At 37.9% G+C, this 15,410-nt stretch overlaps 1 protein-coding gene across 2 annotated transcripts in view; it reads right to left on the reverse strand.

The window, feature by feature from the left end:
* Tax1bp1 (Tax1 binding protein 1) overlaps positions 1-15,410 on the reverse strand; it is a 73,159-nt gene that overhangs the window by 21,334 nt on the left and 36,415 nt on the right. For both annotated transcript variants that reach the window (XM_048339620.1, XM_048339619.1), the window contains exons 6-11: positions 9,947-10,095; positions 9,776-9,866; positions 7,185-7,370; positions 3,444-3,668; positions 2,584-2,730; positions 777-900 (exon numbers count right to left, since the gene is read on the reverse strand). In XM_048339620.1, coding sequence (XP_048195577.1) covers positions 777-900; positions 2,584-2,730; positions 3,444-3,668; positions 7,185-7,370; positions 9,776-9,866; positions 9,947-10,095 — 922 coding nt within the window. The remainder of the gene's footprint in view (positions 1-776; positions 901-2,583; positions 2,731-3,443; positions 3,669-7,184; positions 7,371-9,775; positions 9,867-9,946; positions 10,096-15,410) is intronic.

The raw sequence follows: 15,410 nt of genomic DNA on the forward strand, positions 1-15,410 counted from the left end.
TCTGTCCTGTGGAGATCAAAATTCCTTACTACTTAATAGCCTATGATATTCATGTTCAAAACGACTATTGTAACAATTAGCCCCACACATTGAGCAAAGACAGGTACTTTCTTTAGTACTGGCTTCCCTATTGTTAGATCTCTGTTTACATAAAAGTGTGGGGAAATAAAGATAAGGGAAACCTAGTTAATTCAAACTTTCATATCAATCACATGGTTCATTATATTCCTAATTTGTTCTATAGTATTTGTATAAGTAAAAATGTAACTTATCAGCCAAGGTACACTAACAAAAGAAGTACCACAATGCCCCAAAGCAGCTCCCCTTTCCCCCAAATCAAACCATAGAGGGTGTGAAGAGGGGGAGAGGAAGAAATGTAACAAGTAATATATATTTGCTCTACAGAATTATAAAATTAAAGGATTACAAAAGAAGTGCTTCAAAGTTCCATAGATTTAGAGGAGTATGAAGTGAAAATTCAATTTTTGTATTAGAAAATCTTCAGTGTCATTGTAGGCTACTTTTTCCCATATAGTTCAAATGAGTGTTCACAATACCAGCTCAAGGGAAGATTCTCATCAATATGAATATTCACACTCATATTTTGTATGTTCACATTCAAAATTAACATATTACTGACACCAGTTTTCCCTTTTCTTCCATTCCCTCACGAATAGAATTTTAATAAGCACCCTGATATTCTCACATGGAAAAGACAGTATAAGTCAGCATACTTCTTAATGCAGGATAATCTGCAGAAAAAGTAGCCTTTTTACCTGCAAAATGTAGTGGTTGCTTTACATCTGTAGCAGAGGTAGAAGTGGCTGGGTCAGTGTTTATTGAAGCATCATTCACTTTCTGCTGATTACCAATCTTCTTTATGAAGACAGTATTATTGACCTATTCAAAATATACATAAACAATGAGTTGCAAAATCTCCACAAATTTAATCATACTACTTTCCTTCAATAACTAACAATCATAAAAGGAAAGCCTGAAGGTCTGCAAAGCTACTGTTGTTTTAAAAGCCAACAAAAACAGGGCTGGAGAAATGGCTCAGTGGTAGAGCACCTACTTAGGAAGTATACTGTCCTGAACTCAAACCCCAGTACTAACAAAATATTACAAATAAAATTTAAAGAAAAGTCAAAAGGCTAACATCACATCATTATCTTTATCAATGCAAAAGAAAACATTTTCTAGTGAGATAAAAGAGCCATTCATAGATATCTCTCAAGTTTTCCTTCAGCCACCAAAAATCTTTCTAGATGACTCATACTGTATGTTGTTGACAAAAGCCTTCCCACTAAACTATATACTCCCTTTTGCCTGCTTTCAGATTAAACTAGAAAAATACCATCTATACTATACATTCTAAGACAACTGTGGTACTACTTTCCATTCCAGATTTTAAATATGCTCCTTCTACACTCCCATGATTCTTTCACATAGCAAATCTCATATTTACATATTATTTAATGATTCATAAATATACAACTCCAAGTAATTTCTTTATTTTACTACAAATCTACCTACCCAGTCACAAATGACCCAGTCTCTTTATCTGTTGGGTATGAATAGAAGCCACTAATGACAATTAAGAAAGTAATGACATCTAAACACAGAGATAAATCAATGGTGAATCTCAACAAAGATAAGTAACTTTATCATAAGAGATTCAATAGCATATACAGAGTTTTAAGTGATAAAAATATTAATCAAGAACTTCTTTTTTGTTCTTGGCTGCTGCCTGTGGTACACTGATTAGCTCTTCAGTAAATAAGAATTCCTGATTTTATTTTTTTAATAATTACTTGTTTATTGTCAAAGTGATGTACACAGGGGTTACAGTTTCATACGTAAGGCAGTGGGTACATTTCTTGTGCAATTTGTTACCTCCTCCCTTATTTCCCCCCTCTCCCCTCCCCCTTAGGAATTTCTGATTTTAAAAGAAAATAGAAATATTACAAATCTTGCAGATAGCAAGATAAGCTGGTAAACCAAAACTAGATGGACAACAAAATGGGGCAATGAGCTGGGGCCAAAAAAAGAAAAAAGGACAAAAGAATGAGGAAATAAGGAACATGGCACTAAATGCCACACCTATAGGAACAAAAAGGAAAGCCATCTTCAGGGACTCCAATTTTCTGTAACAAGGAAGATGGTACAAGAAAGCTGAGATGGGCTGAAGTACTATCTTCCCCGTGGCATATCTATGGCATGTGCTCTCTTATCCTCTACCACATTTACTTCAAATTAAAGTTTCCTGTTACCTCTACTATGTCTGTATCTTGCCTGAACTCTTCTCTTGCTGGACAAAAGGACGAAGGTCAACCTGACTGCCCTAAATTTCCATAATGAATTTGGTGCATTTAGAACCTCGGAATTAAGCATATCTTTTTCTGACTTGGATTCATATCAAAAGGTAACATATTTTGGTGCCATGATTCATATATGGCTGTTTCGAAAGTGACACATTAAAATACAGACTTGAAATCAAGAGATTATTTTATTTTCAGAAACTGATAAAAACATGTGGATGAGGAAAATACTTTGCTATGTAGGAATTCAGTGATAACTTACTGACTGATCTGAAAGTCTATTTATATGTTTCTGGAGTCTCTGGCATTCCTTAAATTTTTCTTTATAATGATCTGCAGCCATTTGAAGACGGAGTTTCAGATCTTCAACTTCTCTTCGTAACTCATGTTCGAGTGTACCATTTCTTTCCTAAGAAAGAAAAAGAAAAAAAGAGCCCTCACACCTCATAATGTAATAGTAAATCCCAACTTCATTTTCACACTTTTTCTTTCTGACTTTTAATTTTTATTGTTTTGGGCTTAGGCTACAGAGCCACACTAATTCTCCTCATAAATCCAACTTTATATTCTTAGACTTAAGATTCCTTTAAAAACTAGAGGAAAATAATCCACCTCCTGAGGAACAATTATTACTCTTGTAAATAACCATAATATCATTTTATATAGCTAGTAAACAAGAAGTTCCAAACAAGGCAATATATACTTGACATCAAAACATATTTAATAGAGTAGCTTTTACTAGCCATTAGGAATTGTGCTGACAGAAGTTTTTCTTGAGCCTTACATAATTTCAACCCAAGAGGTTATAATGATTAAGTAAAATGAATGGAAATGTGACCTGACTTGGGACTTCATAGTTGTTTCTGGTTCAACACAGGAATTCAAAAGTAACTTGTTTTGGGCTGGGGATATAGCCTAGTGGCAAGAGTGCCTGCCTCGGATACATGAGGCCCTAGGTTCGGTTCCCCAGCACCACATATACAGAAAACGGCCAGAAGCGGTGCTGTGGCTCAAGTGGCAGAGTGCTAGCCTTGAGCGGGAAGAAGCCAGGGACAGTGCTCAGGCCCTGAGGCCAAGGCCCAGGACTGGCCAAAAAAAAAAAAAAAAAGTAACTTGTTTTACCTGTTCTTTCTTCACAGCACTTAGTTTAAGTTCTGCCAGTGCATCAGTTAACTGCTTTCTCACTTTCTCATTTTCCAGGCGCACTGTGTGTAAATCTGCCATTGTTTTATCTCGCACATTTACAGCATCACTAAGTTCTTTAGAAAGAAAGACAACTTCTTGTCGAGTTGCCTGAACCTGTTCCTCTGCTTTGCGAAGTTGCTCCTTTAAAAGAAATGTATCTTCCTAAGGAGAAAGAAAATATAGCTATAAATTAAGTCGTTCAATTAAAAAAAAAGCAGCAGAAACCCGCTTTAATATACATTTTGACAGATCCAAAGTTTTAAATAATGCTTCTTCTATGTATAAATAGGTACTATAAAAAAACTTAAGGGTTTGTTTTAGATTTCACCATGTATCTACCCTAAAAAGGATACATTGCTACTGATTTATTCATGAGGAAACTAAAGTACAAAAAGTCAGGCCACACACCAGAACTTAAAGTCTTGGCTGAAAGAAGACTCCTAAATGCAAAGAATGAGATCCTCCCAAACCCTTCAGCTACAACTGACCCTCATTTTTAAAAATGGTTTAAAAAGGAAGTGGCGCTGTGGCTCAAGTAGTAGAGCACTACCTTGAACTGAAGAGCTCAAGGGTGGTGCCCAGGCCCAGAGTTCAAGACCCACAACATTAAAAAAAAAGGTTTAAAAAACTATTTTCATATATTTTAAACAACTTTTAAAAATTAAATTGTTTTAATTATCATAAAACAATTCTCAAACTGTACCAAACTTCAAGCTGTATTATAAAGCTATAGTAATAAAAACAGCTTGGTATTGGCACCGGAACAGGCCTGAAGACCAATGGAACAGAATTGAAGACCCAAAAATGAACCCACAGAACTATGCCTACTTAATCTGTGATAAAGGAGCTAAAAAATAGGATGGAAGAAAGACAGCCTCTTTAACAAATAGTGCTGGCAAAACTGGCTCAACACCTCCAACAAACTAAAACTAGATCCTTATATATCACCTGCACCAAAATCAATTCCAAATGGATCAAAGACCTCGAAATAAAATCAGATACCCTGAAAACACTACAAGAAGGAGTAGAAGAAACACTTGGACTCCTTGGCACAGTACGAAACTTCCTTAACAAAGACCCAGAAATGCTACAAATCAAGGAAAGGATGGACAAATGGGACTGCATCAAACTGCAGAGCTTCTGCACGGCAAAGGACATAGCTCGCAAAATAAACAGAAAGCCCACAGATTGGGAAAAGATCTGGCCATACAACAAAGGCCTCATATCTAAAATATATGCAGAATTAAAAAAATTAAATTCCTCTAAAACAAAACCGCAAAGAACCAACAGCCCCCTCAATAAGTGGGCTAAAGACTTAAAAAGAGACTTCTCTGACGAGGAAATGAGAATGGCCAAGAGACATATGAAAAAGTGCTCTATATCACTGGCCATAATAGAAATGCAAATCAAAACAACATTGAGATTCCACCTCACCCCAGTAAGAATATCCTTTATCAAGAAAACTAACAATAACAAACTAGGGGATATGGCCTAGTGGCAAGAGCGCTTGCCTTGTATACATGAAGCCCTCGGTTCGATTCCCCAGCACCAGATATACATAAAAGGGCCAGAAGTGGCGCTATGGCTCAAGTGGTAGAGTGCTAGCCTTGAGCAAAAAGAAGCCAGGGACAGTGCTCCGGCCCTGAGTCCAAGGCCCAGGACTGGCAAAAAAACAAAACAAACAAACAAACAAAAAAAACAAACGTTGGAGGGGAAGTGACTAAAAGGGAACCCTACTTCATTGTTGGTGGGAATGTAAACTGGTTCAGCCACTCTGGAAAGCAGTGTGGAAAATTCCTCTGAAGGCTAAACATAGAGGTCCCCTATGACCCAGCAGCCCCACTTTTGGGCATCTACCCAAAAGACCACAAACAAGAACACACTAAAGCCACCAGCACAACAATGTTCATCACAGCACAATTTGTCATAGCTAAAATATGGAACCAACCCAGATGCCCCTCAATAGACTAATGGATCAGGAAAATGTGGTACAAATACATAGTGGAATTTTATGCCTCTATCAGAAAGAATGACATTGGCCCATTTGAAAAGAAATGGAAGGATTGAAAAAAATTACACTAAGTGAAGTGAGCCATACCCAAAGAAACCTGGATTCTATGGTCTCCCTCATAGGGAATAATTAGATTAGCACAGGTTTAGAAGCTAGTCATAGCAGAGGATCACAAGAGCCTAAAAGCTATGCCCTTATGAACGCATAAGATGATGCTAAGTGAAATGAACTCCACGTTATGGAAACGACTGTTATATCACTGTTGTAATCACTTTCAACATGCCATGTGAAACCATAGCTTCTATTGTTGATGATCCTCTTGTATCCCCTTCCTGTGGTTGTACCCGCCCTATCACAGTATCTCATCTGAATACACTGGATCCTGTATATACTGGTATTAGAACTAGGGAAGTGAAAGGGAATATCGAGAGAGAGACAAAGGATAAAAAGACAAACGACTCCAAAAGCAATACTTGCAAAACTATTTGGTGTAAACCAACTGAAACTTGTGCCTTCTAGCACAAGCCCTTCCTAATTAATACAAAATAGAAATTTATTTGATAAGTTCTAAGCCTAGCCAGCCCTGGTAATCCTAGCTACTGTAATACTAGCTACTCAGGAGTCTGTGAGACGCTTATCTCCAATAAACCACCAGAAAACTGGAAGTGGCACAGTGGGTGGCTCGAGCTGAAAAGCTCAGGGACAGTGCCTAGACCCAGAGTTCAAGCTTCATGACCGACCAAAAAAAAAAGGAGAGCAGGGTGTTTAAATGAATGTCAAGTATTATTTGTAGATTTCTTAATAATCAAAAAAAAGAAAAGGCATATCTATAATAACAAGCAAATTTAACATTATCTGACAAGAATGGTGCAAATTAAGCCAGGTGCCCAGTAGCTCATGTTTTGTAATCCTAGCTACTCAGGAGGCTGAAGATCTTGGTTCAAAGCTAACCCAGGCAACAAAGTCCCCGAGAATCTATCTCCAAAATAACAAAAAGCAAAATTGGAACTGGGCACCAGTGGCTCACATCTATAATCCTATCTACTCAGCAAGCTGAGATCTGAGTATCAAGGTTCAGAGCCTGCCCAAGCAGGCAAGTTTATGAGACTTTTATCTCCAAATAACTGTCCAAAAGCTAGAAGTGGAGCTATAGCTCAAGTGATAGAGGTAGCCTTGAGTACAAACACTCAGAAAAAACACCCAGGCACTGAGTTCAATCTCCAATAATGACACAACTAAAAAAGTAAAATAACTAACAAGAGCCCATCTTAATCATCAAGGCAGGCATAATGGTGCATACCTGTGATCCCAAGTACATGGGAGGCCATACATAAAAGGATCACATTGTGAGACCACCTAGGCAAAAACTAGAGATCCTACCTGAAAAACAAAGCAAGGACCAAGGGCATGGCTTACGTGGTAGAGTGGCTAATAGCAAGCACAAAGCCCTGAATTCTAACTCCAGTAATTCCAACAAAGAAAAAAAAAAAGGCAAAATAGCTATCCACTGTTCTGTTCTGTTCTTTCAACTTTAAGTTTTCAACTTTTTCAAAAGAAATAGATGGGTAAAGTTTAAAATAGAAACAAGCAAAAAAGTAATAAAAGCAATCAAATTACATACATTTAATAGAGACATGTTTTAGAATCTTTAAATACACCATACTTACTTTATTTGAGGTTGTAAGCAGGAAAGCCCTTTGCAGATTCTCCTTTTCAGCCAAACATGATTGCAGTCTGCCAATCTCTTCCTTGAAATGAGTAATCACGCTTTCTTTGTTTCCATCTAAATTCTTTAAAGTCTGAACCTCTGACACAAGCTTCGTATTTTCTATTTCTGTATTCTTCAAATGCACCTGTAAAGGCACTTGAAAATGTCAAAAATACTCTTTCTAATACAATAACCTAAGTTTTAGAGATGAATGGTGGCATTATATTTATGTCTAATACAAAAATAAATTGTCCTACTTCAAAATATTTCCAGTTTAAAAAAAAAAAAGAACTAGGTATTGTGGTACATGCCTGTAATCCCAGTACTTGGAAGTGTAAAGCAGGATGATCTTGAATTTGAGGCTAGCCTGAGCTACATATCAAGTTCTAGGCTAATGTAGCCTAGCCTGTGCAGTAAGATTCTGCCTCAGAAAAACAAAAAATGGAAAAGCAACATGAGGCAAAATAACATAAAAACCAAAATTAAAATACAGAAAGGAACAAGTGTTAAGAGAACAAAGTTCTCCAAATGAATATCCCAACCATAGAGATCACAGCTTTTCTAAGTTTAAAAAAAATTTTCCGGGGCTGGGGATATGGTCTAGTGGCAAGAGTGCTTGCCTCGTGTACATGAGGCCCTGGGTTCAATTCCCCAGCACCACATATACAGAAAATGGCCAGAAGTGGCGCTGTGGCTCAAGTGGCAGAGTGCTAGCCTTGAGCAAAAAGAAGCCAGGAACAGTGCTCAGGCCCTGAGTCCAAGCCCCAGGACTGGCAAAAAAAATTTTTTTTAAAAATCCATAAAGATTAATTATAAAGTCTAACTACATCTCTAAAGACACTTCCTGGGCTGGGGATATAGCCTACTGGCAAGAGCGCTTGCCTCGTATACATGAAGCCCTGGGTTCGATTCCCCAGCACCACATATACAGAAAATGGCCAGAAGCGGCGCTGTGACTCAAGTGGCAGAGTGCTAGCCTTGAGCAAAAAGAAGCCAGGGACAGTGCTCAGGCCCTGAGTCCAAGGCCCGGGACTGGCCAAAAAATAAATAAATAAATAAATAAATAAATAAATAAATAAATAAAGACACTTCCTTTGACTTAATGATTTTAGATAATCTTCCAAAATATGAATGTTTTGGTTGTTTGGGAGAAGAGGAAACATTAGGTTACAGGATTATTCAGATATAAGCACATGGACAAATTCTGGAAAATTAGAAAGAATGCATTAAAAGAACAACTCAAGTGACTCAGTTTTTTACATGTGAAAAGCACTATGATGTCCTCTGCCTAAATAAACATTTGCTGCTGATGAATTAACCTGAACATTATTACTGATTTTTCAATGTGCTTCCTATGCTGCTGATTTGCTCATAAGAGATAAATCAAATGCATTAATTAGGATTGTAAAGAGTACTAACATCGATGAGTCCACTAACAAGGGTATCTTGTTTTAAGAGTATTAGAGAAAACGATTTACTTCTTTTAGTTCACTTTTAAATGAAGAAAAAGCTGAAGAACTAATTCTAGTTCCTAAGTATAAAATGTTGAGTGATTCTCTGAAGTCATCAGTGGCCAACACCTTTACAGTAACCAGTTTTAAACATTACATAACTTCCATAATATTTGACTCACAAAAGTGATTGGACATGAAGCTTGAAATTCTTCATCTAGAAAAGTCTATAGGCAATACCTATTAACTACAAAAGAAAATTCTCCTGCCAGGCACCGGTGCCTATAATCCTAGCTACTAGGGAGGCTGAGATCTGAGGATTATTGTTCAAAGCCAGCCCAAGCAGAAAAGTACATGAGACCACCAGAAAACTAGAAGTGGTGCTATGGCTCAAAGTGGTAAAGTATTAGCCTTGAGTGAAAGAGCTCAGGTATAGTACAGTGCCCAGGCCCAGAGTTCAAGCCTACAACCGACAAAAAGAGAAAAAAAATTCTCCCACCCACACCATCATGGACAATTAAGCCAACTTAATACTCTTCTGCAAGAATGCAGAAAAAACTTCAAAAAGCGAGTTCGTTTGCAGTAAGGCTATTTTGTCAAATCAGCTCTAAAGATTATTCCAAAAGAAAAATTGTATAATATGATCACTAAAGGTTAAAAGGTTAAAATACTTAGTTGTGTAAATGAGATAAGCAAGCAATTATCCTATTGTCATTAACTACTATAATACAGGACCTGTTACAAATTAATTCCCTAAAAATTTATAGGGGCAATAAACACTGTCACTATACTAGGGCTTCTCCTCTTGGATTACATACCCAGTGGAAAGTTAGTTGTCATAATGAGGCCATTCAAACCACTATGGAGAAGCCTCTGAAAGTCAGGTGTACAGACTTGCCAAAAGCTATATATATGAGTGAACCATCATGAAAGCAGCTTCCCCGGTTCCAAGCAAGCCTTTAGCTAACTACTGCCCTTTGCCAGCATCCTGACTGCAATAATACAAGAGACCTGAAGTTCAGCTGAATTGTTCTCAAATTCCTGACGCTCAGCTCCACCAGAATAATTTGCTTCAAAAATCAGAAACACAAAGAATTACCTTATACAGTTCCTTCTCATCCTTTTCTGTCTTTAACTGACCTTCAAGCTGTTCTCTTTCATGTTGTGCCTTCCTGAGTTTGTCCTTTAAACTGTTAAAATTAAGTAATATAAATGAGCATAATACAACTTTCTTACATCATTAGTTGTTTCTTAAAATCATCAGAAATACCTGTCTAATTCAGTTTCCTTTTCAATTGCTTTATGTGTGACTGACATAATATCTTCTTCAAGCTGGAGTGCTTTAGATGTAGCATCACTGAATCTCTTCTTAAACTCTTCATTTTCCATTTTTAAACTCTGTGATTCTTCAATAAGACCCTTGGAAAAAGGAAGGTATTTTCAGAAACATAATCAGAAAATAAAATTCATTTAAAAAACCTCTTTGTGTTTGGTTCTGTTGTTGTTGTTGTTTAAAGATATAATGATCTCTCTGTGTTGGCCCAGGGGTGGCCTCCAATTCCTATACTCAATTCATCTTCCTGCCTCAGTTTCCTAAATACTAAGAATACAGCCTATAATTGTAATCCCACAATTACCGCCCCCCTAGAATTGTGCAAGCCAAGATTAAGAAACTGAAAGCCTAACATACACTTAAGATTTTATATACTGAACTATTAATACATCAATGGTTAATACATATATTCCCTATACTTTTCATGGACCCTATGTTTCAATTTCACTAACTTCTTCATCAGAGAGCAAACAACAAAAATAAAATCAAAATCTGGTAATCATTTTTGTTTTTCACACCTTCTCATTGTTACTCCAATGGCAATTCAGGTCTCATATGACACTATCAAGGTAAACACCCAATTCTAGTATAGATCACTAAGTGATACAAAGCACTACAATAAATACCAGTGTGTCTCAGAAGCCTATGCAAATATTCAGATACCTGAACAAATGTAAAAGAAATGGCTATTTAAAATAACATGTTGCATTTATCAATTCAGACAATTAAGCAACTCAGAACCTGAACAAGCTACTCTTTAAGCTTCTGTAGTAAGAGCTCCTTTTGCATGCTTTATAAAATTCTGAGACAAGTATATAAGAGATGATATTATGGAAAATTCCACAGCAAAAGAATTGGCTAACTCAAATTCTTTTCCTTATAAAGAATTTTTTTAAAAGCTGGGTATGGCATCACATACCTTTAATCCACTCAGGAGACTAAGGCATGAGTATCATGAGCTCAATGCCAGCCTGTATTACCCAGCAAGATCCCACCTCAAAAGAAAAATTTTTAAGATTTCCCCCCCCCCCACACCAAACAGCAATATCTAACTCCCAGCAAGTAAAATCAAACAAAAATCACCATTTTGCTCAGTTAAATCTCAAATATTGTGTATAAGTCACTAAATTTGTATAAAGTAACTTGACAAAATTTTTACTCATAGGTGGAAAAACACTATCTTGCTAGAATGTGACAATTGCTATACTGCATGTAATAGAAAAGTATAATAGTGATCAGGTGGCATGTTTTTTTTTTTTTGTTGACAGTAAATGCATGCCTCATTGAATTTGCAATAGTCAAAAACTGTAAAAGCTGAGCGCCGATGGCTCGTGCCTATAATCCTACCTATTCAGGAGGCTGAGATTAGAGGAGCCCGGGCAAGAAAGTCCATGAGACTCTTATCTCCAATAAACCACCAGAAAACCAGAAGTGGTGCTGTGGCTCAAAGTGGTAGAGCACTAGCCTTGAGCTGAAGAGCTTGGGGACCACACCCAAGCCCGAGTTCAAGCCCCAGAACTGACCGAAAAAAGCTAAGAAAATGACACACACACACACACACACACACACACACACACACACACACACACACACACACACACAGAGTCTGCCACAGTATACACCAAATAAGAACAATGGCTGGTATAGCACTGGTGCCTCAAGCCTGTAATCCTAGCTACTGAAGAGGCTGAGATCTGAGGATCTGCCAGCTAGGGAAAGAAAGTAGGTTAAACTCTTACCTTCAATTAACTATCCAAAATGCCACAAGTGAAACTATGGCTCAAGTAGTAGGGTGCTACCTTTGAATATATAGCTCAGTAGCAGTTCCCAGGCCCTACGCTCAAGTCCCAGGACCAGAACAAAAATAGGTAGGTAGGCAGGCAGGCAGGAAGGCAGGCAGGTAGATAGGTAGATAGACAGATTAGTTGGATGGAAAGAGGAGGGAGAAGAAGAAAGGAAAGGGGGGAGAGGGAGAAGGTGAAGAGGGTTTGGAAAAGAAAGAAACAGAGAGGGAGACACAAAAATTGGGGCAAAGCAAAGAAATGTACACATTTCAGATTTAAAAAGAGATTATGTCTCATTTGCCTGAAGTGACAAATCATTGTTTCCCAAAAGCTATGTGACTATTACAAACTCCTACAAGTCAGAGTGTTCAGATACAAATCATCAGATGGAAGGGTTGTGAATCACCAGACCCAAGTGGTTTACAATTACTATCCTATCTACTCATGAAACAGATCTGAGAACTGAGGTTCAAAGCTAGCCTGGTGAAGAAAAGTCCACAAGCACTATCTCCAATTAGCCAGTTAAAAAAAAAAAAAGAAAGAAAAGAAAAAGCCAGACGAGGTATGGAGTGTAGCTCAAGTATTGAAGAGTGTGGCCAGCCAACAGTGAAAACAGTTGAGTGAGAACATGAGGCCCTGAGTTCAAGCCTCAGGGATAGCATGCTACCCCCGGCCCCCCAGAATGTGGGACAAATGGCTTCCAGGTCCCACTGCTTCGAGATTCTCCTAAGAGGCTTTTATTTCTCTTTGTGAAATAAATTGTTACCTTACTATTGAAAAAAAAAAAAAAGATTGTGAACTACTCATCTATGTGGCCTGACATACAATAAAAATAACAGTTTATCTATTCCAATGTTAAAGATAATTATATTAATTCTGGCTATAAACAAATATGAAGAAATCAGATATTACGAGAGTATTATACAAGCCCAAATTAGTAAATTAGTACATCAAGAGACTTTGACAAATAATTAGCAAAATAATTATGTGTTTTTTGGTTGTTGTTTTTTTGGCCAGTCGTAGGCCTTGGACTCAGGGGCTGAGCACTGGTCCCTGGCTTCTTTTTGCTCAAGGATAACACTCTGCCACTTGAGCCACAGAGCCATTTCTATATATGTGGTGCTGGGGAATAGAACCCAGGGCTTTATGTATATGAGGCAAGCACTCTTGCCACTAGGCCATATTCCCAGCCCCCAAATAATTATGTTTTATGGAAACTACTCATCAGATTTTAAATTAAATCACTCATTTAATCTAACCTGACTTTCCCCAAGCACCCTGCTTCTTTTTCTGTTGTAATTATTAACATGCATGTATCAAATTAATGTGTTTCCTGTGATAATTTTATACAGTTATCAAGTTATCAATAGCTCATCTACCCTCAATTCCCTTCCACTCTTCTACCTTCCCCTCTAACACCTTGCTTCTTGAAACCAACTAAAAATATCAAGCTGTGTAGACAGCTATATAGAATATTTGTTTTGTTTTTGTTGCCAGTCCTAGGGTGTGGACTCAGGGCCTGAGCACTCTCCCTGGCTTCTTTTTGCTCAAGGCTAGCACTCCACCTCTTGAGCCACAGCGCCACTTCTGGCTTTTTTTCATATATATATGTAGTGCTAAGGAATCGAACCCAGGACTTCATGTATACAAGGCGAGCACTTTACCACTAAGTCATATTCCCAGCCTCAGCATACAAGGCGAGCACTTTACCACTAAGTCATATTCCCAGCCTCAGCTCTATAGAATATAAATTCATAACTGATTCCAAAAGCTCGCCAAAAATATAGCTGGCGATATTCAACAAATTACCTCCATTGCACTACAGTAATGGGCAAATAGCCCAAATAACTAAAAATAATTAGGTAATTATTTTTTTTTAATTTTTAAAATTTTTTTTCCAGTTCTGGGGCTTAAACTCAGGGCCTGGGCGCTGTCCCTGAACCTCTTTGTACTCAAGGCTACAGCTCTACCACTTGAACCACAGCACCACTTCCAGCTTTTTCTTGAGTGGTTTACTGGCGTGGTTTCCTGCCTGGCCTAGTTTTGAGAATGCAATCCTCAGATCTCAGCTTCCCGAGTAGCTAAGATTCTGGCCAATTACTTGTTTCTCTAACATATCTAACCCTCATAAGCCACCTGCTTAAGTTGTTACTGGAGTTTTGTTTTTATTATTTATTCCTTCAAAACAACCTGACTGAAACTGTAATTATTTCAGCTAGTTAAGATTAATTTAACAATTCAACAGTATTAGTGGCAGATTTCAATGCCCAATTCTCAGTAGTACATAGAAGAACTAGACAGAAGGTCAGCAAAGAAACTGAACAGTAATTCTACAAACCAATTATACCTAATAGATATTTGTCAAACACTCCACCCAACAACAGAATACGTGTTATTCACAAGTAAAATGGAATGTTAGTCAGAATAGACTATAAACATGTCTCAATAAATTAAGAAATACAGAAATATGACTAAGTATACCATCTGACCACAACTAAATGAAATCAGATATCAATAAAACAAGAAAGTCTGGTCAATTCACAAATGTGTGGAAATTTTACAACACTCAAACAATAAATGAATTAAAAATAAAAGAAATAAAGATTAATTTAAGTACCTTATAATGGTCAAATACGCATATAAAATTTCAAATTTAGGGCTGGGGATATAGCCTAGTGGCAAGAGTGCCTGCCTCGGATACACGAGGCCCTAGGTTCGATTCCCCAGCACCACATATACAGAAAACGGCCAGAAGCGGCGCTGTGGCTCAAGTGGCAGAGTGCTAGCCTTGAGCGGGAAGAAGCCAGGGACAGTGCTCAGGCCCTGAGTCCAAGGCCCACGACTGGCCAAAAAAAAAAAAAAAAAAAATTTCAAATTTATCTTGAAAAAAAAAAAAACCTTAAATTTTATTTCATCAACCAACAACAGGCCCAGAACATGGCTCACACCTATCATCCCAGATACTCTGGAAGGCAGAGCAGAGAACAAGAGAATTATGCTTTGAGGCCAGCTAGGGCAAAAAGCTATTACCCAAGATGCCATCTCAACACACCAAGTATGGTGGCATATGTCTATAATTTTAACTACATGCAAAGCCATAATTAGGGAGTTTAGCCCCCAGACAAAAACTCAAGACTAATCTAAAAAATAATTACAGCAAAAAGGGGCTAGGATGCGGCTCAAGTATTATGAGTGCTTGCCTAGCAAGTGTAAGGCCCTAAGTTCAACTCTAATACTGCAAAAATACACACACACACACACACACACACACACACACACGCAGCAATAGCAAGAAAATTAGTCATAAAGAATAACTTGGGGCTGGGGATATAGCCTAGTGGCAAGAGTGCCTGCCTCGGATACACGAGGCCCTAGGTTCGATTCCCCAGCACCACATATACAGAAAACGGCCAGAAGCGGCGCTGTGGCTCAAGTGGCAGAGTGCTAGCCTTGAGAAGGAAGAAGCCAGGGACAGTGCTCAGGCCCTGAGTCCAAGGCCCAGGACTGGCCAAAAAAAAAAAAAAAAAAAAAAGAATAACTTGGTCGGGGCTGGGGATATGGCCTAGTGGCAAGGGTGCTTGCCTCCTATACATTAGGTCCTAGGTTCAATTCCCCAG

This window comes from Perognathus longimembris, chromosome 2 (assembly GCF_023159225.1).
Source record: "Perognathus longimembris pacificus isolate PPM17 chromosome 2, ASM2315922v1, whole genome shotgun sequence".
NCBI classification, from domain to species: domain Eukaryota; kingdom Metazoa; phylum Chordata; class Mammalia; order Rodentia; family Heteromyidae; genus Perognathus; species Perognathus longimembris.